Raw genomic sequence first — 27,227 nt, forward strand, 5'->3', positions numbered from 1 at the left:
ACTCAACGTCTCACCATTTACCTATTATGGCTATGGTGGAGCCTGCGGGTGTTGAAGACCGGCTTGGTGAGCAGTGGGTCTCATTGGCTCAACAGGTCAGTGTCTCCACATATTGTCGACCCGTGGGTACGAAAGCAAGATCTTATTCGGCCAGATTTTACGGGATCATGCCGCTTCAATGGGAATACATGGTCTATCTTAAAAATTCTCATCGAGGTATGTCTGGATATGAAGTATTGTCGCTCATTCTGACTTGTTCATGTTGACCTCCTGGCGGTAATGAAATGAGTCATATGTGGAAACATATATCTCGGTCTTTTTCTGTTTGCAGACATGTCATCATGATTATTCCATGTATGACGAAAAGTCAAAATTTTTTTTTACGTATAATTGTAGAATATGTATGTATATATTGGAACCACGATAGTTTTTGATTTCATGGATCATCGTTGGAGACAAGGAACGATTTGCTCTGATGGTGAAGGGGTAGAAATGTTCACCAGCATTCCATTCATCTTACCTCAAAAATCCGTCAATAACGTGCTTATCGAGAATTTACATCGCATTATAGTGCTGCTTACAGGGTGCCAGTTGTTTCGCAGATAACCACTCTGTAGGGTGAGATCATACAATCATTATGACGGAAACGTCACATCAACGGCTGCAAGCGGAATCGTCCCATGCGGTGAGTGACACAAGCTAGGCCATTTCGGCGCTAGCGTTCTAATGCGGTATGACAAATGTAAAGATCACCAACCAGCCTTGATGCTTCGTGACCCCGCTCTCCATCACTTGAACCCCTGGAATCCTACTTGAACTCCATTCTGCCTCCCACCTCTGCATGTTTTACTACCAGCCGTAGCCTGCGACTTAAACATGGCTGACGATGCGCCGATTGCTGTGGACTCAAATATCTACCTCAATACTTCACGCGATGATTGGGAGTCGGAGACCACTTCAATCAGCTCCTCCATCTACAACGGTATTATACAGAATGGTAGAAGACACCAGACTTTCAAAAGCGAATACTGCTATCCGTCCGATGAACAGCAGTTCGAGACATATGAGGCTACTCATATTGCAGCTCTGATCGCGGATTCTAGCAGGCCAAACCCGCTTTTTCAGTCTTCTTTTAGCTCATCACCTAAACATATCCTTGATATTGGGACTGGGAAGGGGTCTTGGGCCATTGATGTGGCCGATATGTTTCCTAAAGCAACTGTTCGTGGGGTTGACTTGTTCCCACCCCCGGTATCGTGGGTTCCCCCTAACTGCATTCTCGAGGTGGATGATGTTCTACGTGAATGGACTTGGAGCGAAAAGCTTGATTTGATTCATCTTCGTGTAATGCAGTGTGCATTCACCCCCCGAGAGATAGAGAACTTGATGGCAAGATGCTTCGAAAATTTGGAGCCTGGTGGTTGGATTGAGCATCTCGAGCTTCATCCGAATCTTTACTGTGATGACAATAGTATTCCACTTGAAAGTATCCTTTCTGGCGTGGGGTCTACCTGGGACGCTGCTGCTCATAACTCTGGACGACCCATGAACATAATTACGACTATGCGAGCATCAATCGAGAAGGCGGGCTTCATCGATATTCACGAAACAAATGCTAAATGGCCACTTGGGCCATGGGCTAGAGACCGAACTCTAAAGGAACTTGGAGCTGTTAACCTACAGCACTGGCTTACTGGTTTGGAGGGATATGCGATGCATTTGTTCACTAAATACGGCAATCCAGCCCCCTGGACCAAAGAGGAAGTTCGTACATAGCACAGATTCGAAAGGACCTACTGAACCCTTATTATCACGCCTACCAACGAGCCCGGAGAGTCTGGGGGAGGAAACCATATTTGAACGAAAAAGACAATAGCCAGAAGGGTGAAGAATAAGCGGTCGTTCGGACGTCTCTTTCCCAGATTGAGTGGCAAATCACTTCCCCATATGGACCAGGAAAAGAAAATTAGGATTTGAATTCGGCTTCCGATTGTAATGGGCTATAATAGTAATGCCAATGAGCAATCTACTGTGGCGCAAATCCTTTGTATTGGGTCGGTATGGGGTGTGTTATAGATCCTCAGACCGCTTTCATCGACTGCTTTGACTATAGCGTGCAAGGACAGAGGACGGCACCATGCATGACTTAGATAATTGAAGATAGTTGAAACATTCTCAGGCGACTACAGTATCCCAAAGGATATAAAGCTTTGCGCTTCGTGGTCCAGATTCGCGTTTCATGCTCGAATCAGCAGATGCGCTGATTCCTTGTGTTATGTATAAGAGATTCGCAGTCTTCAACTCGTAAGACCTGAACTCGCTGTCTCAAGTGATATATCCTAATACGCAGAAGCAACTTGTCTATTCCGAATATAATCGTGGTGGAAACCCGCTGGTCGGGACGCCCTGGGGAGTGACTGACAAGCACTAGATGAATGTAGTGCGAACTGCATCAAAACTTCGAGAGTTGGGTGCTGGACACATATCAAACCCCGGACGATCCTGATGAATAAATGGCTGGCCAATGAGCTACCCGTACTAGATCAATAGCCTCAATATATTTTGATACATATCATAAAGGCACTAGTCAGTGTCGAGTAATACTGGGGTCTCAACTTCTGTTCCGACACTCGTCAGTCAAACAGATTACAAACAATATCTTGACACAAAGGCTTTATATTGTGGATTACTCGATTGTATAGTTGCCAGAAAGTTGCATAGCACCACAGTAGCAGTGAATAACTCCACGTTGCCCCGGCAGGTACTGATTGATAGCGAAAGGACTACAGCTATTATAATTTTCTCATGCCGGAAACTTTGCAGACCATCTTCACTGCAGTATCTGGTGCTATCTTTTGCATTCTTCACGGAGTGTTTACATCATTGGTCCTGAATAGCGGGATATAGCAAAATCGGAAATGGGTTATACGCTTGTAATGTTGGCTATCTATTGATGCCAGACTATCTGGGCGCAAAGCTTTTAGTTTCTTCTACGCGGTTTACTGAACAAATGTGTATAAAAGAATGTAAAAGAGGTTTGTTAGTATCGTAGCATAGTGAATACATAATTTATTTGAGGCATATGCGGGAAGGATTAAGCAAAAGGTACTGACTCTACCACACAAACGGTTCTGGATCGTCTGTCTATATGACTCTCAAGTCTCTCCGAGTACGACAGAACCAGCACGGATTATGGCGTACCTCATCACTATGTAAACATTGAAAGCAAAACAATTCTTCTATCAAAGCTCAGGCCACGCTGGGCAAATCTCCCAATTCATTATTCAATCCCACAATTAGCAATCAGGACTCATACGCGTTTCCAGCCCCCAATATGATCTCTTATCCCCTCCATGTATAGTGGGGAGACTTGGGGACAGCCTGGCACTTTGAAAATTATTTGCCAGCTTTTACCCTCGCATAACAGATGCAGCACACATATTGGGATCAACGCGCCGGCTTCTGAGATTCTGCCTCCTATACCATACCCGCGGGCTGCTCGTAGAACGCGGAACTTCCGTTCACACGCAAAGCAATGTTTTGTTTGCACTAATCCCTTCTCGAACACTTGTCTGATTGCTTTCTTGGAGAGGATGGTGGTTCGCCAAGGATGAATCGCGTCGCGCACGTAAAGAACTATTTTCGGAATGTTAATATCCTTGTTATCCAGACTTTTGTAGGTAGTTTTCGGGAGTGTGATGGTAAACTTTGTTTTGTCGTAGACATAACCGGGACGAAGAGACTGGAAAAGGAGGTCTGTGCAGTTTCCGAGATTACCCTGTCGATCATTCGTGACCAGAAGAACATGAGGATGGTGGGAACCTATACATCTCAACGCCCAAATCATGTCTAGATTTGGCGAGATGAGAGCTGGGCTCGCTCCCACTTCGAGCGCTTTCTTGATCCAAGTTTCATTTCGAAAAGTGGCTTGCCGCGGTCTGTCCCCTTGATTTTCTCCGAAGATTGACGAATCCGACTTGTTCTGTGCTGGACGAGGTAGCAAAAGATCCAGCAAAAAGCCAATGATGGCCCGTTGATTCTCACGAGGCATTTTCCGTTTATAAAGGTCATGGGGAGATGGTCGTGGAGATAGAGGAACTGGAAAGGTAGACTGGTGAATGATCTGAATCTTGATCATCTGTTTTCCTGCATGAACATCTTGACGCTCTAACAGGATTTGGTGCCAAAAGCCCTGAATGATCGCAGATACGTACACGATGGCGCAGGAACATGACGTGAATCCAACGTGGTTTTCCTAATATATTCATCGAAAGCGTATTTTTTTGAGAACTCGATTTGTCACGTAATGTAATCTTAGCCCCCCGTCGGTGTGTATAAGTCCTGAGCCATCAATGACGCTGGTGTGACCAATCTGTAAGGGTTTTTAGCTTCCCTTGCAAATGGCCGGGTAAGAGCTTCGTCTCTGGAATGACAAGATGGGTTTATACACACTTGGCATACTTCATACTCTATCAAACAATGACGGTGGCATGCATTATAAGCTGGAACACTTCGTCTTTCAACAAAACACGCGTAAACGAAGGGATAAAGTCTCGATTACCATCCCTTGGCATGATATTCCCATGGCCCAAAGTCGGTGGCGTATTTGGTCCATGAGCCAACATTTGGATGATCTATACCATTAGTCTGGCTGGAAACGTTCGATTCTTTATGATCACCAGGTTGTATTGGGGGTATTTTATGCTGCGAATCCTTTGATTCTGGGCGTTGGAAAGCCTTCATGTCATGGACGGTGCCTCGTCGTTTCAAGCAAGCGTTCATGGTCGGGTCATTTTGCTGACGCTCCCAGAGAAGGTTCCGGCGGTCCGAATTACTCAGCTCGGTAGCAAGCAATTTACGACGGATAGTGCGCGGGGAGTGCAAGCGTGAGGGTGATGGTGATCGTGATGGCTTCACAATGACGGGCTTCGATCGGGGCACGTTAGGGCCATCGATAGTCGAGATTCCTTGGTCATTTTCCAGAGGGAGAGTAGAGATGGACATATTCTTTGCTGATATTGGGCAAGATCCTTTTGGCACAGAACTAGAACGGAAGGCGTTCCCTTGCACTCTTTCTGGATTATTTATCATCATGGTGAGCATCGACTGCCGCGATACCAGATTCGGTAGGGAATCCACTCGTTGGAAAAAGCGCCTGTGTTCGTCATCACTGGATCTGTCGCTTTCAAAGTCCGAGTCCTCCCATTCGATATCATCGTCAGCCTCAGATGCACTCATTGAACCTTCGTTGTCGTTTTCAATGACGTCCTTGTCCCAGCTGCGTTGGTTCTTGGGATGTTGAACCGTGCGCAATGAGTCCTGATCACTGGAGCAGACCATCCTACTCATAACCCTGGCCTCGGGCCTTGCCAATCCAGTATCTGACGCATCATCCTGAGTAGATCGTGCAGTCATGCGTTCTATAAAAGAGCCTCCATCTTCTTCAAAGGATCCGCCCAACGTAAATACCCCCAACCTCTTCTTGGGCGGCGAGGATTTGGGTGGAGTAATTGCCTGTCTGAGAATAGGGCTAAATTGGGATCGGAAAGAAGACGAAACGTGCGATGGAGAGAATCCGCGAACGATGCTAGTCGACTTCCACAATTCAGATCTGCACGAATTGACATCGGAGGGCGAGACGCGGGTGTTGGACGGGGAAACCGACGCAGAGTAATTCTCCTTGCCTTCGGGTATGAAAGTCAACGGTGGCACATTAGCCTCGGGGAGTTGCTGGGTGGGTCTGGGGAATTTAGGGATCTCTCTAGCGACAGAAACAGAGTTAGACCTGAGAGTCTGGGAGCTATGCGGTAGAATCTCTTCAAACCACTCATGGCCTAACCGATCGCTTGGACAATTGATCATTATCATGTTCATTGCGAGGAGCCGGAGAGAATGCTTGGACAAACTGAAAAACAATAATCTTTTGATAAGACAGCCAGCCGCCAGGAGGATGAAGGCTTATGTGATGGGATGGTTTCGCTAACTGAACTTGTATGCTGGATCGAGTGGTAGGCAGGCAATGATCCAGGACAGGACATATATTTCCTAATAATATTGTAAGAGGGAAGGTTGGCGTGGCCGATTATAGTTAATAAACCTTAAGGCGTGGTAATCTTGATAGTGTCCTTACATCACTGTAGAATACTGTATCCTTTGGTCTAGAATCTTACCAAGAGAAGTCGATTCTGACTCAGGAATGGGTAGAGATCTGTTTCGGGTTAGGCTGGTTAATTAACTTTAATAGACATAATCAATATTTCTAGACTGTTTTGTGTGGTTGCGTATCTTGATTGATAAGAATGACGCGATAAGTCTGTGGGATTCCGTGCCCTACCATTGGCTAGATAACAGGATTCTAATATAAAGTTTGTAAATATTGGCCGGGGAAAAAATCCCGAGATTAGATAATGTAGTTGGAGGGGAGCTGATTAGATGAAACGACAGACAAAATCTCCCCCCATACTCTCTAATACTAACGTTAACTCTGTTGAATACCAGAAGGCCATGCCAACGCTAAGCCTAACTTGGCTATAACTACGCCGACGGACATCCGGGGCAGCTAGGCACCCTTCTGGGCACTAATACAATGCCCATAGCCTGTGTTCTAATGATTGCTACGTTGCACGAATACATGCGAGCTAGTGGAAGTTTCTACTAAACTATTAGCTGCGGTGTAACACGTTTGGAAAGCATGTTTACTGCCATGTTTTACTATGGCAGCCAGAATTCTGTTATTCTCGAGTCCTCCATGTATTTAAGATGGCATCTTCTGCCAGATATTCTTGTAGGATACAGGTCTCCGTCCTTGCAATACGACTCACAGATTATTCTTCTTATATTACAGTGCTACTGTTCCATAGTTCTTCTCAGAATTCTACAAACTCAAACGAAAATAGACATACAGGCAGAAGAGGTTTCAATTCATTTCTCGTAACAGGTGGTTGTTGCAGGCAAAGTGGACTATTTTCCTGAGTTGGTGTTTCTGCCCTGGATCACGATTCCAAATCTCGAACTCACAACGGCATGAGTAGAAAGAAAAATGAGAAATAGAAAACACATGGTGCATGGGAACAAATGTACAAGCCATCGGACAAATAATATACGGATACAGGAGCCTTGAGGTAAAATAAGAAACCCCATTTGGGAACCAAAAGGCATGATTAGACAAGATAAGAAAAAGAAAAAGGCATAAGAGGTAGGAAGGATCGGAAGTGCTGGCTAGATCAGAACAGTATGAAGGTCTCTCGATCCTCTGGGATGAGCTGCCACCCAGACTGAGCGCGAATTGGCTGAACTCGTTGAAGTCCGGGTCTAGTTTCTCGTGCGACACCATGACTTCATCGCGTTCCATGGTCGTGGCTACTGCCTCGGCAGTTTCAACGGCTGTTAGGGATAGAGGGGTATCGGGAGTTGGGCAGAAATCTGGGGTGGACTGTGTATCTGCTGAGAGAGTCTCAACTTTAGGTGAGTTGGTAATGAATGGGACCATCTGTGCCAGATGTGTCTTCTGGGTGGAGAGATGTAAATTGGGGTAGGTGCTGTTAGGTTGGGAAGATTCGCGGTAGTGGTCATGACTGTATCCACTGCTTGATCGGGAGATATAGTCAGCCAGTGCAGGTGGCACGATGTGCTGGAAAAGCAACTCTGGAGCGGAAGAGAAACAATGTCTGAACTGCCGCATCTGGATGCTCGTGGCCGTCCCCACTGGCATTTGCGCCTGTTGCATCATTTGATGCTGCCACATAACTACAGCTTGGTTGTCAGTGAAGGCCTGGTTGGAGGTCGAATTTTGCTGTTGCAAACGTGTCCATACGGGGGGTATATGCTGCGTATTCCAGGCTGGTATGGGTGTTTGGGTGACGTAGGCGGGAACCTGTATCGGTGAGATAGCAGTGGTGGCAGCTGCACCTATATGGGGATAGGAAGAAGCATCAGTGCCACCCATACAGGTCAGGTAGGAGGACTGCGTACTCGAGTCGAAAGTGGTCGAGGATGATACAGTAGAACGTAGCTCTCAGTGGCAGCAGCTGTAGCAGTTATAGAGCTAGTTGAAGAGCCCCATTCCATGCCGTGAGGAAACGGAGGCTGCAGGTTGGATAGGTCCAGGTTCATCTTGCGGGAAGAGCCGCCATTGATAGATGTGTGAGAAGTCATCTTCGCGCGTCGACTAGCGATGGAAGAAGAAGAAGCAGAGCCAGTGCTCTTGGTGCGGGCGGCGAAGGCAGCCAATAGATGTCGGTGGAATAGCTCTTCAGTCTGCGTGTTCTGTGCTCGTAGCTCAATTTCTTCATACATGGCTTCGTTTTTACAATCTTCTTGGTAATGTGGAAAGCCTTGCCGGTGCGCTTTCTATGCAGCGTGGAAGTCCGATTGGCGGATTCCAGCCGCGCATCCAAGCTACGGTCTTTTCGTCGCGAAGCAGCACTGAAGGCCCTGGAAGAAACGGCTTAGTTATGGACTATACTATTCTATCTTTGATAATTTGTTTTTCCAACACACACACACAGAGCCAGCAGCAATGTAGTTACCTCTCCTGGTTCTCCTCCCGAGACCGGGGGATAGGAGAGATGTCCTGATCTAAATCTGGCGAGACCATCTCAGATAGATAGAAATAAGTTGAAAGTAGATTAAAATTCAAGTCCAGGTAGAATGAGCCCTATAGATACAATATATGACTAGAGGGAGGCTTAGATGAAGTTGACAAGGAGCAACATTAAATCGTTTTAGCACAGCCTGATTTGATTTTATGTGAGAGGGGGCTGCTGTCACGCTCTGGAGGGCACCCTTGAAGCTTGGAGGGCAGAGCCATGGATGCTGAGGCGATCGCAGTTGGGAAACCGAGAAAAAGTCTCGTTCGGGGATGAACCACGGGTCTGCCAAACAAAATGTGCGGCGAGTCCATTTCGATAGCACCAAGGGCGCAGATACGAAAAGATTCGCGTCCCTGGGCCGGACTACTATTCGTGCTTTTCGACTACTCGAAATTGTTACGTGGTGTTGTTACCCAAGCATTTGGCCATGAGTGGCCATGAGTGGCCATGAGCGCCCGTAGGTGTTCAAATCTACACTGCAAGTGTGAGGGCTGGCCTAGACTGGCGCTGCAGTTGTGGAGCACAGTTGCTTTTCTCCGATATGCCTCAGCACTACTTTGGAAGCTTTCTAACACGGTCTTTTTACGTCAGGTCATTGACTCATGGTTACGATCGATGCGAGTAGTTTTGGTTTTTCTTGAGTTACACACATACCTGAGATTCTTAGCAGATTTTTTCTTCCCTGTTCGAGGGGCGTTTCAGCAACGGCAATTTGTTCGTCCAATGTCGATCAGCCAGTAAGGATACGGGGGAAGATTGCCCCCCAAAAATGGGCTCACATCGGGGAGGGTTTCACTATTGGTCTATACAGTCTACCGTGCAAAATCGGGAATCATCCGCTGTGCGGAAATCCGACACTGAGAGATACCACGAGCGCTCTTTCGGGACAGGATTATTCAGCATGTATGTGATCCACCGCCTTTCTAAGGGGTCACCACAGGGGACTCGATCTTAGTTCTGTAACCAGACATCACTAAACCATCCTCTCTATTGGACATGCCTAGTACTAGCATGTACGGGTTCCCAAATAACTGACATAGTGTTTTTGTATATAGCACGAACGTAAGTGTTCGTATGGGCTATACAACTAGCCTTCGCGAACTTGCAGGATCGTCAACTCGAAGGATCGCTCAACTCGGTCCAGTACCTAGATAGAACAACTCTCCCGCAATTGGATCATACAGTAATAGTTCATACGCGTTCGCCCCAGTCCGATAGTTATGAGCCCGGTATCCTCGCGTGGATTCGAATATTTAGAATAACATCCATCCACATATTTCCCCGACAGATTCGGATACTTTGGTTGAGCGAACGAGTCAGGTTACCCCTGAATCGCGAAGCGACATGATTGTTGCGAACTAAAACGCCGACCACCGATATTCTGATCGAACCAAGTAAGCCAATCGCGATGACTTGCTTAGACCGAGAGGAGTTCATGATGATCCCGACCGATCAGAAGCTTCGATCGGAAGCACATTGGAGACTGGATAGGGCACGTTAGGTCAGCAGCAAGTTCGGAAGGAGTATGGACTATATCGATCCTGATGGAGAAATCCGGAAAATCCCACCGTTAGTGATGCATCCCAAGCTAACAACGTAGGCGGAATAAATTGCACCAATAAGCACATGGCTCTGGGAAATCGGACCATAATGACCAACAGCCTGAGATCAATCTTTCTAACTACCGCAAATATTTCTGACTAGCGCAAACTACATACGGTGTCTTAATATTCAGCCATATTCTAGAAAAATGAGGGCGTGGCTGGCCGAGCCACTACCACATCCGTAGCCTTATCCTCATGATGCTCCGCTTCGCAAAGTGCCTTTTGGCTCATGGTGCTTAATCGATTTAGATATAATATAGGAAAAAAAGTAACAGTATTGAGAGATAGAGAGAAAATAAAGGTGGAAATGGTCTTTCCCATCTAAAGTACCTCTTTTGCAAGGAACGTCTATAAGGGCCCTGTCGTGGAGATTGATTTAGATGGCTTAATCCGTGGAGAGATCCAATGTTCTGTTAGTATGCCAAATTAGCGTATTCAGATTATATCTGGAGTTTTCTCCAAGATGATGCTTAACGGAATAATTGAGGTATAAGATCAGGTAAGAGCCCTTTTTCACGCCACGAAAAGGGTTATACTCGTCTTGGATATGTAAACACGATGACATGAATATAGAATACAGTAAATAGTACTGGTAATATTTGCTTCAATACAAGATTAGCACCTTCTTTTGATCCTGACAAGCCGACCATAATAAGAAAATGCAGCATTGTTATAAAATGAACACCAGTCTCTGTAACTCCATAGATTCTGCATCTAGAACAAGCAGAGAATGTCGTAATCTTACTAGCAAATTCTATAGGTTCAAGGAGCAGAGGTTTTTCTGGATGATCATATCTTGTACGGAATCCATCGTCGCTTTCAGTAAGGTGGAGTCGGTAGCATTGGTGTAGTGTACGTAGATTTCACGGTCACGTGTCCGGTTGATGCCATGAAAGCGGTTGGTGAAGTACCCTGCTGCAGCACCAAAGTCTATGTTGGAACCAGTGAAATCTGGAAAGTATTGAGAGAGAGGTGAAACAACAAGCTTTTCCTTGAATAGATCAATCTTGTTCAAGAAGAGGATGATAGGCTTCCGTTTGAACCATTTCCCGTTGGCCAACGGGTCGAAGAGCATCATCGCCTCGTGCATTTGGTTCTGGGATAAAATTTTTGGAGTTAGAGATTTTGATCGGACAGTAAAATGATGAAAGAACATACAGCGTTCTGGTCTTCCACTAAGCTTTGGTCGTAGCCGGATAGCGCAACCACGAAAATAAGGCACCCGACATCCTCGAAGCAATGGATCCACTTCCTCCGCTCTGACCGTTGTCCGCCCACATCAATCATTCGCCAATTAATACATCCTAGCCCAAAAAAGGATTCACTGATTCCTGTTGTTCTCAGCCGTGCTTGTAGCATGTCCTGGTTGTCGGGAAGCCACCCGGGAGCGGAGATCCGATCAATGGAATTATAGAAACTGATCAAATCTATCAGCATCGTCAACAATTTGATTGATTCAACCAACTTACTAAAGTAGGTTATCGTGGAGAGCATGACGGCGGCTTCGTGCAATGGCTTTCTGAACACCTGGATCTTTCCACAGATCCTTCATGGCATTGCAAACATCCAAAAACGGTCGATCGATGTTCATGTCTGGTTGTATTTTGTCGATGAAATTGGCCGATGACTGAAAAAGTCCATAAATCAGATAATACAAAAAAGAAGGGAAGCCGCCACCCTAGCGGGAAGGGGAGCTAGGGGTATCAAAATCACCTTGGCTCTCTCGATCTCGAAATCTATATTCTCCGCACTCATGATACCCAGCACTATCTTGAAGGCAATGACAATGCTAGAATAAATCACGACTCGTGTCTGGCAGCGTTCATCTTCGGAGAATCCACCTGAGTAGAGAATGCGCATTTGCTTGATAATTGTCGACTTCCCTGACTCACCAGCACCTAAATCTCGACTTAGAATTGCCACATTTGAAAGAATATCGACTATATACACACCAAGCAAGAGAATCTTGGTGGTCCTGGCCATGCTTTTCTTTTCTGATTTTAGGAATTTGTCAATTTTAGCGCTGTGCTGAACTGCTTCTTCATTGTCTGTGTCCACCGTGGGACTCAGGCTCATACACCCGATGATTCCGTGTTTGAAGTACTCCATCGGATATCTAGAGACTAAGTAGTCAGTTTAATTCGATTCCTGACCGACGGTCCCAAAACTTGGCATTGGCAGAAAGACCGCTACTTCGGATGATGAATCGGACATTTACAAGACTATACCAAGGGACCGACCATTGACCTTGTGAAACTGGAGATGATGTACTTACACACGCTTGATCCCCTTAGTACGTGGGCCGTCTTGGTCCGTTGAGGATTGTATTTCAGAAACTGTTGTTTCTGGTGTTCTTAATGAAGCACCCGAATGTCAGGCTATATTTTTGTAATACAGCTAAACAAAACTCGAACTCGGACATAAGGCCATGAAAGAATGTTTGTCTGTATCAGAATATCAGAGAACCAGAAAAAGAGAGCGAGACAGAGTTGCAATAGGATCATATAGGATCGACGTGAAAATTATGAGGGTCCACATAAAGATCTCGGGTTAATCCTCAAAAAAGTAACTCCGCCGGGCCGGATCTACGTGATTATTGGGGACGGGTACTGTATAGCACTCACTGCCAATCAAGTTTTCTCCCGTCCCGGCGGGTAGCAGGTCCGGGCAAAGAAGTAAGTTAGTGGCAAAACTCGATAAGCAAATCTGGCGAATGAATTATTGACAGGATGCATAGGCAAAGCTTAGCTTTTCTCAAGATCCAGACCGGTGTCGTTCTCCTTCGGATGGGTCTCGCAGACTATAGCATGATTATAGAACAGGGTTTTAAGTAATATTCAGATTATCTCGTACTAATTACGTCTTCGTGATAATTGACTCAGTAATCATGTGTAATAGACACTGACGAGTCTTCTGTAGTTGTATTTGAACGGCAGATCCCAATACTTTAGAATGTTGCGATGATGTTGGGATCCATCGGTCTGCGAAGGCTGCCTGGTTAAAAGGGGCACGTTCGGCAAACCTATCTTCGGTCCTTACCGAGAACACCTCTGTTCCACTATTGATTCCACGGGAGTGTCCCTGATGGCGTAAATTAGCTCAAACTGGCCAGTCGTGCACTTAACTAGTCCACTTTATTAATAGTCAAATGTTTATCATTATCTCCACCAATAATCATGTAGTCTTTCGCGCTCTGTCTTACTATCGGTCAGAGTCAGGGGCCACTGTATACTGAAAGGGATCAACCTTTTTATTACTTATTTAGAAGCACGGTTGATCTTGCAGTGGCCGAGATCATCAGAAGGGAAAGGCGACTATCATTCCCGCCTTTCTGAAAAGCCAATCACTATAGATACCCCGGCCCACGCCTCTCATCTTGTCTATTTAAATAATGCCGGGAGACTGGTTAGAGTTTGGATTGCCCGCGTCGGTTGCGTATTCACTTCCCGTGACCCTTCAATAAACGCAATAATGTGACAATATGACGCTATATTAAAATACCGCAACCAATTCTTACAGGGCCCCAACAATTATCGGATTTCACACTATTTTGATAAAATTAGCAATGTCACTCAAAGCGCCATTGGCAGCATGTGGACTAGAAAATGACATAATTTATTTGAGACAATCCCTTTCGGGGGCCAATCAGCTTGCTGAATCCTGATAGTCCATCAACTGATTCATTGAACCAAGCGTGGCAAGGGATCTTACCCGCGCAAAAGCTGGGCTGGGTTTCCCCGGAACCCCCATGAAATTGGATCACTCCAGTCTGCACAGGCACTTTGGTGGTTTGTCCACTAACCTGGGGTAGGCCTAACGGCAGTTATCGTATATTGCCGGTATTCCCCTGCTCAGCTGCAGTACGCACTTGCTGTGACTCTTCGGGCAAAGGGGGTTTATCGGTTTAATTAATTGATCTTTAACCTTTTCGAACTTTCTTCTTGAATTTTCGACTATCTTGAAGCTATTCTTTTGCAGTGGCGTTTCAAGAGTATTTGCACCCTACTACATCCTACTTCCTGCTACTACGCGTTCTTGCGCAACTAGACACACTTAAATTAGGCTAGTTATAACACGCATTCTCTTTACGTTGTCGACTATGAACATACACAATGCCTAGAGATCGCCGAGGGCAGAGCTTGATTTCGAGACTCGTTCTCGCATATGTAAGCTCAAATGTACCTGCAAATGGGGTGCTAAAAAGATCCAAAAAACTGTTTCCCAGATATACCGCTCACTATGATCAACTATAGTCAGAAACATTTATGCATTCATGGGCCGATGATGGACAAATGCGGGCCGCCCACGAGCTTTCCGAGTGGTCCATGGACTGGCTCTGCCGAAGTCAACTTTCAACAGTTCCCCAAGACTTTAGACCGTTGACCTTTAATACTGAGATAGGATTACGTGTTTGTTGCAGATCTTCATTTTATGTTTTATCAGACAAATTGATACATCACCGCTCAGAAATAAGACAACCATTATGTGCGCGTTCTATGAATGGGATCTTCAGTATGCCCGGAACTCATGAGAATTGTTGCAATATAAGGCTGGCGCAGATCAGGAACTAGGCCGCATCATCGGAATTAATTCCCAAAACATCTATACGAAGCATCAAGTTGATTTTCAAACATTTCAATCAACTTGGTCCTCTTCTTGCATATATAGCCTCATGTATTTCCTCTGAGATAAGAACAATCAAGCCTCCCTTGAATTACAACAATAATGTAAGGAGTCGAGGCATGTTTACCGCTTACATATCTGCAAATCTTTGCAAATGCCGGGCCCGAGGTGTGCCCACTGTTTCTTGAAACTAGCGACACGTGGAACTTTCACAATATTAGATGAAGATAGCGAACTACTTCCTGATTGATCAACGAGATAGGTCAAAGCGGAAACGGTTAGAGATCAGCTGGGATGATTGATACGAGCGTACCAATTCAAAGCCCCACAGCTCGCGTAATAGGCTGCCGTAAACCTTAAAAGTTAAGCTCCAGCTGCTTACGCCAACTCATTAGGATTAGTTAGTTATGTGTAATCTACTCCGTACCAGGCGTTCCTTTCAATATCCAGGTGAAAGACCCGACAGATTGGTTCCTAATCAGATTCCGCCTCCGCCGATGTCATATTTCTTTGGCTCCTATACTTCGCGCACTTCTAATTACCGATGCTTCTTCCCAACTTCTCGCCCTTCATTTCTTCTGAAAACAACAGTCTGGTAGCACATCACCCCCACCATTCATAAAGCAGAATCCTTTGTTTATATCCATGCCTCCAGGTAAAGGAGGAGTATTCGAATGTTCGTGGGAGCATTGCGGCAAAGTATACTGTTTTCCTTGGCGTCTACGTTCGAGCAATTTTGATTTATTCTTGTCTAATAGTGTTATTAGTCCTTCAGTCGGAAATCAGATCTTTCTCGACATTATCGAATACATACCAAAGAGCGACCCTACCATTGTACTGTCAGAGGCTGCAAAAGAACTTTCATTCAACGCAGTGCTTTGAAAGTTCATTCACGGATTCACACCGGCGAAAAGCCACACGTCTGTTATCAAGAGGGATGCCAGAAAGCCTTTGCGGATGTGAGCCGTTTAGCTCAACCTGCAACTAGAAATTGATCGCTGATCAGTATACAACAGTCTTCTAGTCTGTCTCGTCATCGGAAGACCCACGCTAGTAACAGGTCATATATATGTCAGCAGCAGAATTGCATGCGAAGGTAACTTATCTGGTTAATTATATGTAACATCACAGTCTAGGATCAAAGATGAACTAGATTTCGTCGTAAAGACACGCTCAACAGACATTGGCTTCGTTTTCACAAATCTCTGCTTTCGGCGCAGCCATCTTTGTCAGACGAAGACTTGGGTTGGCCTAACCAGAATCAAATCCCTTTGACCATCATGAGCATGGATGCGTGCCAGAACATTCTACACCCGTGGCCATCCGATCTGCAGCCTTCAATGCCACACCGTCACAGATGTTATTCGCAGAAAGACACGGCGGTATTCTCGACGCCAGGTTATCAGTGTCAACCGCCAATTCAGATTCAAAATGTTCTACCAGCACTGCCAATGAATGTTGTATATGCACCCGATCAGTACGGGCAACAGTATTTAGATCTCTGGCGCATGGAACGGTACATGCACCCTCAACCTCCTATGGCGCCAAGTCTGTTTTACCTGCCAGTTTGGTGTAGCGCAGAGTCATCACTCGAGCACCCGGAACACAGTGGCTCCCTCGAATAGACATGATGACTATATTAGACCTGTTACGCTTAATTGAGGGATAATTATTGCAGCTTGGCTCGTTTGGTCTCGTTTGAAATATTTAGCTATTATTGTATTTCCGATATTTTTGTTTCTCAAGGGACTTTTTTGAATCGCCTGCTATACCAAGCACCTTGGGATCTTTTTCAACACTCAGTACTATCTGGCCGCATTCCTCGCGAATTTTTACTTGGATATTAACAGCCATCTGGCCAATAAAATCCACAGGTCCATATGCCCGCCCGAGGAACATTCTCATGTCAATATCTTTAAGGATTACCTCAGGCTAAGGGTTTGATTCGCTCATTCAAGCTATGGATTGCCTTGAAAAGCCTCATGATACAAAATCAAGGCTTCACAAGGCAATAATTCTCCCACTTGCTGCTATATGGCATTAAACTGATCCCGCAGGTACTGCATATGACCATTATAGCTCATTGAAGCCATCAAAGACGAACGGGATTATTTATAAATTAGTTTCAAGCTGACAACAAATGCCGATCTAACTGTTTTCCTAATATACAAGGCAAACAAGGCCTCGGTTATCTTCCCAACCCGCCCAGAGTAAGCTGTGGGTGAGCCTCTTATCGGAACGAATATCAAGCACAATCGGTCGTTACCTACGACCACTATGGAGAGAACAATTACAAGTCGAGCCCAAATATATTTGGTTTCAAACCAGAGTATCAACCCTCGGCAAATGCAATGTGTCGACATTGAGCAGGCTCACAGTTTCCATGCTAGCGAGGCTTTTAGAACCACCACAAAGCGGCAAGACATCGCTGCCATGGTCATTCGTACGAATGAACCCTCACACCCCTTCGTTTCGACTGTTAATAGCAGATTGCCATCGCTGACTGAAATCATATCCCAAAAACTGCGTTTTATGTCGACTGCAGGTGAATGGACTCCTCAAGGTAACTTTCCCCGAAGGCTACCTTTTGATTGTGGCGCTGCCTTGTCGGCCTGGCCACCTTTAATGCCTCCGGCGAGCAGATTGGAGCGGCAACCGTATCCTGTGAGTCAAAACCTTTCTCCAAGTAACTCGGGAATCGGAAATGGGCTAAACAACACAATATCCCCAGCTTTCAAGGGCCTCATACCCCTGTGATCCTCTCTGGTTGACGTGATGCTATCACTGCGTCAAATGAGGCTATGCGATCGAAGTACGCCGTGACTTTGGAGATTTTCCTTTTGCGGAAACAGACTTATGCAAGTCGGCTCCCCACGCTAGAATAGATGTACCATGTGCTTAACCCTCAGAAGAAGCCTCGGTCAGGATGCTGTCAATTCAGCCTTGAAGGTGATCTGGGTACCCCCCCCCCCCCCCCCCCACTGCGTATTTGGTTCTTAAAAAGAAGGGGCTAACACGGCGAGAGCAAGTCAGAGGAGGGAGTCAAAAACTAGTCCGGATGCAACATTGCATGATCAGCCCAAATTTTTCCGCTGAACCGAGTATGAGTGACAAGGCCTCTTCGTGACTTAACAGCCGTGCTGACAAGCAGCCAAGGTTGCGCGGGGACAACTTACCCCGACCAAAAACCCTCGATATCTGAAGTCGGCCTTCAGGAATGCGATACTTCGTCTAATCGTCGCAATGCACGGGCTTTTCATGTGCACAACCGCCAATGATTTGGTATCAAATCACTATTCCAGAAACCGACCTCGCCCATATTTGATTCATTTTCCAAGCGCCCTCGAGCCGGGGAGGGGGTCCCCCAGAGACCCCTTTATGGGAGTTGGCGAGGCAATTTCCAATTGCCGGGCGTCCCCCCATAAGCTACGGGCAAGAATCGCTCATCAGCGTGGTCCTCTACCACTTCCTTATACCCTAATCTGCAAGGGTAACCGCCACCCAAGCAATACAATGGGTAAAATGCACCCGCATAGGTGCTTCAGTGTCAGATTTGCAGCCAAGTCGGAATCATGCATTCACGGATGGTTCATAGAGACGACTACCCTTTTCCCTGAGCCATAAAGCTAAGTCCACCTAGAATTTCCGCATCGGGTGCCCAAGCTCTCAAAAAGTAAAAGTTTGCTTTGGAGTCAGGAGTTGAATTTTCTCCCGTACCTGGTGGAAGTTCTTGAGTATCAATGCTCATATCCCAGGGGTGATGCTACATGAACAGCAATGCGTCAATAAACAAGGGACTAACTATCCTTCCTCGATAACCCGCTCGCACACTAGCTGGATTAAAGGCAGCGCCCAGTCATCCCAAGGATTTCACATCGTGCCAAGAGTTGAGAGCGGAGACTTCGCAAGCTTCCCCATAATTGAGTACAGGAGAGCCAGAGTCTCCTGAGCGCAGAGACCGGCTCCAAAATTGAGTTTGAAGCTCTGAGAACTTGGGGTTCAATGCTGCAATCTTTGCGGCAAGTTTGAATATACTGAATTGCATGGGTCAGATCGAAAGATTGGGCGTCGCTATAGAGTATCGCAAAGCTAAGACCGCTGAAATTGGATTTCATTTCGGGTCTGTTGATGGATCACGCCTGTGGATGAAGACCAGCCATCTTACTGTCTGACTGCCGACAGGCCGTCGACAGGTGTTGCGCGCAAGAGCATGGGAGAGTGGTACAAGACCACAGTGGCGGGAGAGTCTTGCCCGTCGCCTATGGGGGGCACCCCCGGCAATTGGACATTGCCTCGCCGACCCCCGTAAAGGAGGTCTCTGGGGGACCCCGCCCCCGGCTCGAGGGCGCCCAAGAAATGAACTAAAAAATTCGCATTGAGTGTAGACATCATCGTAATAAGGATGGGTCTTTCTGATAGAATCGAGCAACTTATCCCTCCCCCAACTCAAACCGTTGTCATCCTGCACGGATGCGCAAGAAAATTCCCGAAGGGATTACGACAGACCGTGTCAAACATTATTGACAAATCACCGATCAATAAACATGTGCTTGGGACCTCTTAATTATCTTTTGAGACGACACTGGTTATTTCAGGATTTGGGGCAGCACGGGAGGAGCCAGAGGGAATTTCTGGCTTAATACTGCTTGCTGTAACTGACACTTAGTGCAAAGTTTTACCTATGGGCTCTAAGAAGACACAGTACTGGATATATTATGACATGTATAGTAGATCAGCGATAGTTGCCCTTCCGGGTTAGGCGCCAGGCGCTAATAAATTTTGTGTATGTGTGTACAATTTTAAGTTCCGAAACTGTTGTTGCTGCTGCTAAATTTTGTGACTCACACAGTAAACTCACAAATGCCACCATAATGTTGGCAAAATGTAGCAATATATTCTGAGAGCCACAACATTGCAGCAGACAATCATTTCTACGAAGGGAAGTGATACAGTAAGCTCCATCTATTCATGGGAGATCAAAGATTCTATAACATCAGGCCATTCACCTCAACGTCTTACGTCTTATGTCTCTTGCTAAATGAAAACTCAAATTTGCCTCGCAACCACGATTCAAAGACGTCAGGAATTCCGTGACGACGGCTGTTGCTGCAATGAGCCCAGCAATTTAAGAAGAGTGCTTCGCAGCCTAGGACCTGCGTCACTAAAGATCCTTCGGCGCTGCCGAGAATAAGTGACCCCGCAGGATGAGCTCTGCGTCATCAAGTGTGCTCCGCAGGGGGGCGCTGCGTTAACAATTGAACCCCGCAGGAAGAATGCTGCGTGAACAAGTGTTCCCTCACAGCCAATGAGCCCTGTGTTGTATAAATGTGCTCGGTCTGCCAAGGCCTGTGTGGCCACCAGCGTCTTGTCACGATCCTCTAGCAATGTGCAAGCACCTCTTCGTGGTGCTAGAGACCAGTATTCGCCTGCTTAACCGAGCAGTCGAGGAAGCCAAGCCTTGCACAACTCCTTCCACGAACATACATTCAATTCAGATAGGCAAACGATACCAATGCAGATGTTAATTTTTTTTTTCTTTTTTTTCTTTTCTTTCTTTTCTTTCTTTTCTTTCTTTTCTTTCTTTTCTTTTCGTAGAAAATTAAGTTCATATACAGTGCAGAGAAGCGTTTACTGCCTTCAAATATGCACGGCAATGTTCATTCATTAATCCTAGGATTGTGTAGAAGAATCCGCGATGAATCGCGACGAGCCGCGGCGAGGACTGTCATGATGAGATCAACGCCGGGGAAGTAGTGTATCGTTTGCTATGCTAATGTGCTGAGGCGGATGTTGACGAGCGTTGATGAGTGTTGATGAGTGTTGATGAGTGTTGATGAGTGTTGATGAGTGTTGATGAGTGTTGATGAGTGTTGATGAGTGTTGATGAGTGTTGAGTGTTGATGAGTGTTGATGAGTGTTGATGAGTGTTGATGAGTGTTGATGAGTGTTGATGAGTGTTGATGAGTGTTGATGAGTGTTGATGAGTGTTGATGAGTGTTGATGAGTGTTGATGAGTGTTGATGAGTGTTGGTGTGGGTGGGTCGCATGTTAAGATTCCGCACGACACGATGTTCCCCACCCGGGGCTCTTTTAAGGCTTTTACTTCCCAGAAACCCCCTTGCATCACAAAATTATCATTTCAGTGAATCATTTCCTTGCGATTTCAGTTTCTTAGCATGGCGAGCCCCAAAATCTCTGCGAGACGACGTGGCCAAGCTTCTTGTCAGGCGAGGCCCAACGTCAAGCCTTGTCCTGAAAAATCGGATGGCCCTGCACGATTGACAGTCTTAAGTCCCACAAGTAAAGAATTGGTCTGCTTCTCTTCTCCCATCGTATCTGTTCTCTCTCGGCTGTATATCGCCTTTTTGATCTCCTTTTAAATTGCAGTCGCGCGTTCTTCCTGTCATTTTATCTCTTCTCAGATTTGGCGTTCGTACACTGACAGTAACAAATTCCAGGAGCACGGGACGACAAAAGGAATTCGCAGAAATGACCGAAAAGCAACATACAGAAAGTGCCTAGCGGTCGTCAGACAAATTGAAGAGGAATTTCCAATCCTGCCACCCTTGGGAGCTTCTTCTTCTCGAACAAGGGGGAATGGTACTCATTCTAGGCCTACGGGCGATCATGCTCTACGTCATCCTTTGGAAAATCCCAGAGCAAAATCCCCGAGATAGGAGATTTTGTCGACTACAAACGTGCAGTGGTTCAAACCCATGGTTTCGGTCTCGGGCAAGTTGAGGATGACGCCGGCGTAGTTCGAGTGCCGTATTGCCAATCCTTGTACCGTGATAGTTTGCTGTTCAGTAGGATCCCCTCGTCATAACGAAATGCGGCATCTGCCATTGAGGCGTAAAGTAGAGAGAGATGTGGGTTTGATGTGAGTGTTATGGCGAGATACGTATATTCGACAGGACCGCAAATTCCGCGAGTACGAATCCCCCAAAAGTCACGCATTTGTGTTCGTGTCCGACCCCTACAAATCTGTGTCTGACCAAGTCTATGACGCAGTGCCGGTGCGCCTTTTTTTTTCATTTGAATGATTGGCTATAGGAACGGCCTGATCATTATGATGAAGTACTTATAAAATGTTTTCAGGCTGAGTGCTTTATACGTCGACCCAAACTATCAGTGAGGTAATTAGTTCCCGCGCTATACACCAGGGGCAACCTGATTTGGTTTGGTGGATAAGCAGTGGTCCCCTCGTCCGCGCCCACATTCGCAGTGTCGCACTAAGTGCGCACCGCGACCATGAAACCTTCCGTCGGCAGAAACTTTAGGATTTTCCCACGCCGAACCTACTTGGCTTCCCAATCCTCGATCGAGAAATTTTCTCTTCCCTGCAAACACCCTTGAGGACACCTACACGAATGGCTGCACAGAGAGCGGCTTGGCTTGATGATACGCGAAAGCGAACACGAGAACTCGGATCTTCTCTATAAGCGATCTTATTCGCAACTTGCCACCGTCCATACCAAGTTGGGGTCCCTGGAAGAATGTCAGCCCCACCACCCAGCTGCTTTCTCTGTCCGATAAGTTCATTGGATCACTCAGCTCCCGCGCCGTTAACCTAGTTCGTAAGCATACTTGGCTTGATAGCATTTGATTTGGTTTGCCTGGACCCAGCGCAGATCATATCATTCCTTTATGATCGACCAAATTTGGAGTTCAGGCCAATCGTGTGGCTTGGCTAATTAGAAACGAAGACAACAGAAGAGGCGGAAGGGTCTCGGCTGGCTTTCGGCTGAAGGGATTGGATGCGGACTATAGATTCTAGACCGCGAGATTTACGGACTGGTTGCGATATTTCAATCGTAGGATATAAATATAAGATCCTATCAGCACCAAATTTACCCGCTCTAACTTGACTTTGTGATTATTTTCATAGCAAAATGAGCAAGACGGCGTCCATCAGTATCAAGGACATCAATCTCATCCCTATTGGATCATCCCATCCTACCATGTTCGTCTACGGCCTCAAGAAACGCCTGAAAGCGCTTAAAAAAATATGGGGACCCCTCATGCCGGCCAAAGAGCACTTGGACGATGAGTACAACTTTCCTCCAGGCAGGTATGCCGGCCAGAATGACGACAACTTAACTCAGCCATGGTGAGTGTTCATAGGTTTGAATGGCACTAGAGCTTTCGTCTAACAGCATTTCCAGAATCTGCAGCAGTTAAAACCTTCAAGGCGACATTGGAGTGGTTATAGCCCTTGGCAACTGCCCAACGTCAAAGCTAAGATTTCAGAAGGATGTAATATTGTTGAATAATAGATAAGGTCTTTAAATTACCGGCGATCACTGTTGTTGCACACTGCCCTAATAGATACCTAAATATCACATGGTCTACAAATTATTACGAACATCCCTTGATGACATGACTTTGCATATTTGAAACTCTCAGGGGTAGATTACCAGTAGAGCCTGTTTTGGCCAAATTCACAGGCGAGGGGCTTGCTAAAAAGCAAGCCCCCGGATTTAAAAATGCATTCAGAACAGACAGGAGACAGCCTTGAAACAGACAGGAGACAGCCTTGAAGAAGGCAGCTGCTTACAAGACCTTACCGATTCGCTCATCATCGACAAAAACGTCTTTGCCTGATTCCTCTGCATTGGTATCGAATAAGGGTACTATTGCTGGGATTGTTTTCCCCTTTCCGCACATTTGACTAACTGTAACGTATCTCATTGAGAATACTGATGATTTAATTACTTAATTCATGTAGTTGCTTCCGCCATGAATGTGGCTAGTGATTTTATTATATACCTTTATGCGAATCATATGGGGTTGGTTGTTTTGTAGCGATGCGCTGCTTTTGTGCTGCTGGATCTCGGAATAAAAGTAAGCTATGCAAAAGTTGATCTGAAGCATACATCCTATTTGGGATCGATTCAGCCAAGGCAGAGTGGCGGATCATCGGATTATCGGTGATGGTGATCTACGTTGGCTATGTGGACTATTAATATTACCAAAATGGACCGGGGCAGGACGGGAATGGCAGATGGGGGTTTCCCGGGGCAACAAGCCGGCACTGGATTCTCGGCAATCTGCCGTACGCGTCCTCTCCACATGGTCGCTAAACCCAAATCAGGTTGATCTGCAGGGACTATAGACTCCCAAGATGGACAGAAAGACGAAAACAATTGGATTCTCTGTTTCTGGATTCGGTTCCATGGAAATACTCTTGAGGTTCCACTCGAAATGCTCCATTTCTCCATATGGATTATTTGGTCACATCGATCCGCTGCAACTCAATTTCGTCCTTCCCCCCCTTTTCCCCTTTTATACCGACAAAATAATCTTCTGCGGGTTCTGAATAGTCTCCACGTTTTGTTCTGCTATATAAATATAATTTCGTGTCTGGGTGCTTCATCCATGATAGTGGCACAAACAAGAGTTTCAAAGTCACGACTACAAGCGTCCAGATTGACTGGCCCACGCTCCAAGAAGGGGAGAGAATTTCGACGGTCGTGATCTCGCCCACTGAAAGGTACGTACACATAACTTATCTGAATATGATTGTTTCAGTCCTGAAAGCCTTGGCTTACTCGCCTCTCCATCGTTTAAGCTTTAAGTTGACAATTTGATTCCAGATATTCAATGGTACTTGAACCACGGCATTATGGGGTGTTTGAGCTTGAAACCCGCGCCGGACTCAGCAAATGATGAAGCACTGCAGCGCAATGCTACAATCGAGAACCTCCTAAAATCCGACAAGAAAAACATGGCCAGGACTATGAAGCTCTTGTTGCTTGGTGTGTATAGACGATAGTATTCCGCAGGACCACTAATTCGGATTTTAGGTGCCGGTGAGTCAGGAAAGTTGACAATCATCAAGCAAATGCGCATTATCTACTCAGATGGGTTTTCCGAGGATGAACGCCGCCAGACACGAGCAGTAGTTTATTCTAGCATCATCGTCGCATTCAAAGTATTGTTGGATATCATGAGTGTAAAGAATATCGATTTCGAGACTACGAGGGCCAGAGTAATTTCATACCCCTAGGGCCCTAGCTGCGTTCACCCTCTTTTCTCCTTTACTTTCATCTGATTCAAGGGTCATTTCAGTTATCGGGCAGCTTCATCGATAAAACAGAGCCCGGTGTGGACTCCGGTGGACCGTCCTTGGATACAGCGGTTTGTGACGCATTGAGAGATATGCGTGAGGACTCAGGGGTTCGGGAAGCCATCGAACAGAGTCACGGTCTCGCTTTACACGATAACCTGCTTTAGTGAGTTGGCTGAGTTAGTCCAATTATTTACGACGCTGATTGATGTGATCAGTTTTTATAATTCCTTTGATCGCATCCCCACTCCCGGGTGGCTCCCCGACAATCAGGACACGCTGCAAGCACGGCTCAGAACAACAGGAATCACCGAATCCTACTTCGAATTAGGCCATATGAATTGGCGGATGAAAGACGTGGGCGGACAACGATCAGAGCGAAAGAAGTGGATCCATTGCTTCGAGGATGTTGGGTGTCTTATTTTCGTGGTTGCTCTATCCGGCTACGACCAGTGCCTGGTTGAAGACCAGAATGCTGTAGGTGTATTTTTTGACTCTACTATCCGATCGAAGCCCCTAATGCAAAATTACTCTTCCAGAACCAAATGCACGAGGCGATGATGCTCTTCGACTCGTTGGCCAACAGCAAATGGTTCAAACGCAAACCCATAATTCTGTTCTTGAACAAGATTGATATATTCAAGGAAAAGCTTGCCATTTCACCTGTCTCTACATATTTTCCAGATTCAATGGCTCGAATAAGGTCTTTGGTGGTGCTGCTGCATATTTCGCCGACCGTTTTCGTGGCATTAGTGTTGTGATATAAGGCTGGTGCAGATCAGGAACCAAGCCGTCCCATCGGAATTAATGCCGAAGTATCTATTTCCAATCAACTTGTTCGTCTCGTTGTATATATAGCCTCATATTTCCCTTTATATGATAATAGCAATTAATCTTCCTTTGAACTACAACAGGTTATGAGCCCGGCAGCAAACTCTTGAGTGCCGTATCTACTCATCTGAGAAACAATTTATCTTTCTATCTTGATTATATATATCATTCCTACCCCGCTTTCAAATCAGTCTCATCATGTCTGCTCTGGTCCAGGAGTCCCCAGATCGAGCCGTCACGGCCATCGAGCCTCTGACAGGAAGCGATAACTTCGCTACCTGGAAACGTCTCATGACCTCCTACCTCAAAGCGAGACAGGTCTGGGACGTGGTGTCGGGCGACCTTCAGCGTCCCGACTGCCTTTTCAAGTACGCCAAACCTATTACGGCGGACATCCACCCATTGGTGGAGCCCCACCTCAGTGGGGCGGTGAGGCAGCGCGCCATCGATGCGCGCCTCGAAGTGGAGGTCCAGGCGTTCGAGCGTCACCGTGAATGGTCGCGCCGCGAAGCCGAAGCCTACCACACCATCTTCCGATACCTGTCCCCCCACATCAGCATTCACGTCGCGGGGCTCGAGACGTCTCGTGACCTCTGGAATGAACTTGAAGAACGGTATCGGCGGATGGAACTCGCCACGTTCTGCGAGCTGTTTGCCCAGTTGCGTGAAACCACTGGTGAGCGCTGCGGCAGTGCGCGGGAATTTGTCGATCGGGTACGAATGTTAGTACATCGGTTGAATGCTATTGTCCCGGGATCTATCGGTGACCGGACGCACATCGCGATCCTGTTGACGCAGATCGGACCGGAATACATCTTGATCGTGGACGCGATCCAGAATGACAAGGATCCAGTCAACCCGACCACGATCGGAAACCGTCTGGCAAATGCTGAACAGACGGTGCAGCGAAAGGACGCAGCGATGCTCCCGCACGGGGTTCCTGGCGGACCGAGAAGCCCCTCAATCAATACAGTGCAGAAGAACACTAAGAAATGCAACTACTGCAAGAAGCGCGGACATGTCGTTGCGCAATGCTGGAAGAAACAGCGAGAAACGCAGCCGTCCAGGGACCATGCCCTGAAGGCCGAGAGGAGTGTTTCCGGCTCACCAAGAAATAATTTGCAAATGATACCATCAAGCCAGATGGCAGATCGGCAGGGCCCGCCGACTTCCAAGAGACCGAGGATCAATAGCGTCAGGGCGAGGGTGACGACCCTTTATACCCACGCACCGCAGCCCCGGTGGATCCTGGACTCTGCCGCTACCAGCCACATCCGCTGGGACCGGAGCTGTTTTACCAGTTTGCGGCCCCACCGCGAGGTGTTGGACGCGGCGGGCGATCCAGTAGAAGCCGAAGGGATTGGTACGGTGAAGCTCACGCTCCGGGGGAAGTTTAACCAACCCCTGGTGTTGAAGAACGTGTACTTCGCGCCACGCGTCGGGATGAACCTGATCAGCGTGCCGAAGCTACTACGAGACCGCTACTCGGTGGTGGCGCACCCGTAGAAC

The 27,227-nt window shown here is 46.6% G+C and overlaps 10 protein-coding genes across 10 annotated transcripts; 5 read left to right on the forward strand and 5 right to left on the reverse strand.

The window, feature by feature from the left end:
- Window positions 1-26: 26 nt before the first annotated feature.
- Window positions 27-490, forward strand: N7478_010138 (uncharacterized protein; the record flags this gene model as incomplete). The annotated part of the gene is made up of 3 exons (XM_056926352.1): window positions 27-126; window positions 155-216; window positions 428-490. The coding sequence occupies 3 exons, from the start codon at window positions 27-29 to the stop codon at window positions 488-490; spliced, it is 225 nt and encodes a 74-aa protein (XP_056775722.1).
- A 386-nt stretch (window positions 491-876) lies between these two features.
- Window positions 877-1,776, forward strand: N7478_010139 (class I SAM-dependent methyltransferase; the record flags this gene model as incomplete). The annotated part of the gene is made up of 1 exon (XM_056926353.1): window positions 877-1,776. One exon carries the CDS (start codon window positions 877-879, stop codon window positions 1,774-1,776), a length of 900 nt encoding a protein of 299 aa, XP_056775723.1.
- A 2,781-nt stretch (window positions 1,777-4,557) lies between these two features.
- N7478_010140 (uncharacterized protein) lies at window positions 4,558-5,874 on the reverse strand (the record flags this gene model as incomplete). The annotated part of the gene is made up of 1 exon (XM_056926354.1): window positions 4,558-5,874. The coding sequence occupies one exon, from the start codon at window positions 5,872-5,874 to the stop codon at window positions 4,558-4,560; it is 1,317 nt and encodes a 438-aa protein (XP_056775724.1).
- Window positions 5,875-6,838: 964 nt separating this feature from the next.
- Window positions 6,839-8,596, reverse strand: N7478_010141 (uncharacterized protein; the record flags this gene model as incomplete). Its single annotated transcript, XM_056926355.1, has 5 exons — window positions 6,839-6,849; window positions 7,270-7,873; window positions 7,972-8,265; window positions 8,310-8,433; window positions 8,529-8,596. 5 exons carry the CDS (start codon window positions 8,594-8,596, stop codon window positions 6,839-6,841), a joined length of 1,101 nt encoding a protein of 366 aa, XP_056775725.1.
- A 2,353-nt stretch (window positions 8,597-10,949) lies between these two features.
- Window positions 10,950-12,304, reverse strand: N7478_010142 (guanine nucleotide-binding protein subunit alpha; the record flags this gene model as incomplete). The annotated part of the gene is made up of 5 exons (XM_056926356.1): window positions 10,950-11,291; window positions 11,354-11,612; window positions 11,665-11,822; window positions 11,909-12,093; window positions 12,148-12,304. The coding sequence occupies 5 exons, from the start codon at window positions 12,302-12,304 to the stop codon at window positions 10,950-10,952; spliced, it is 1,101 nt and encodes a 366-aa protein (XP_056775726.1).
- Window positions 12,305-20,583: 8,279 nt separating this feature from the next.
- Window positions 20,584-20,865, reverse strand: N7478_010143 (uncharacterized protein; the record flags this gene model as incomplete). The annotated part of the gene is made up of 1 exon (XM_056926357.1): window positions 20,584-20,865. The coding sequence occupies one exon, from the start codon at window positions 20,863-20,865 to the stop codon at window positions 20,584-20,586; it is 282 nt and encodes a 93-aa protein (XP_056775727.1).
- A 1,845-nt stretch (window positions 20,866-22,710) lies between these two features.
- N7478_010144 (uncharacterized protein) lies at window positions 22,711-22,932 on the forward strand (the record flags this gene model as incomplete). The annotated part of the gene is made up of 1 exon (XM_056926358.1): window positions 22,711-22,932. The coding sequence occupies one exon, from the start codon at window positions 22,711-22,713 to the stop codon at window positions 22,930-22,932; it is 222 nt and encodes a 73-aa protein (XP_056775728.1).
- A 439-nt stretch (window positions 22,933-23,371) lies between these two features.
- On the reverse strand, window positions 23,372-23,696 carry N7478_010145 (uncharacterized protein; the record flags this gene model as incomplete). The annotated part of the gene is made up of 2 exons (XM_056926359.1): window positions 23,372-23,493; window positions 23,588-23,696. The coding sequence occupies 2 exons, from the start codon at window positions 23,694-23,696 to the stop codon at window positions 23,372-23,374; spliced, it is 231 nt and encodes a 76-aa protein (XP_056775729.1).
- A 747-nt stretch (window positions 23,697-24,443) lies between these two features.
- On the forward strand, window positions 24,444-25,648 carry N7478_010146 (guanine nucleotide-binding protein subunit alpha; the record flags this gene model as incomplete). Its single annotated transcript, XM_056926360.1, has 5 exons — window positions 24,444-24,576; window positions 24,625-24,809; window positions 24,890-25,053; window positions 25,106-25,364; window positions 25,427-25,648. The coding sequence occupies 5 exons, from the start codon at window positions 24,444-24,446 to the stop codon at window positions 25,646-25,648; spliced, it is 963 nt and encodes a 320-aa protein (XP_056775730.1).
- A 268-nt stretch (window positions 25,649-25,916) lies between these two features.
- On the forward strand, window positions 25,917-27,224 carry N7478_010147 (DUF4219 domain-containing protein; the record flags this gene model as incomplete). The annotated part of the gene is made up of 1 exon (XM_056926361.1): window positions 25,917-27,224. One exon carries the CDS (start codon window positions 25,917-25,919, stop codon window positions 27,222-27,224), a length of 1,308 nt encoding a protein of 435 aa, XP_056775731.1.
- Between the last annotated feature and the right edge of the window lie 3 nt (window positions 27,225-27,227).

The sequence above is a fragment of the Penicillium angulare genome (assembly GCF_028827245.1).
Source record: "Penicillium angulare strain IBT 27051 chromosome Unknown utg000007l_segment0_segment0, whole genome shotgun sequence".
NCBI classification, from domain to species: Eukaryota; Fungi; Ascomycota; class Eurotiomycetes; order Eurotiales; family Aspergillaceae; genus Penicillium; species Penicillium angulare.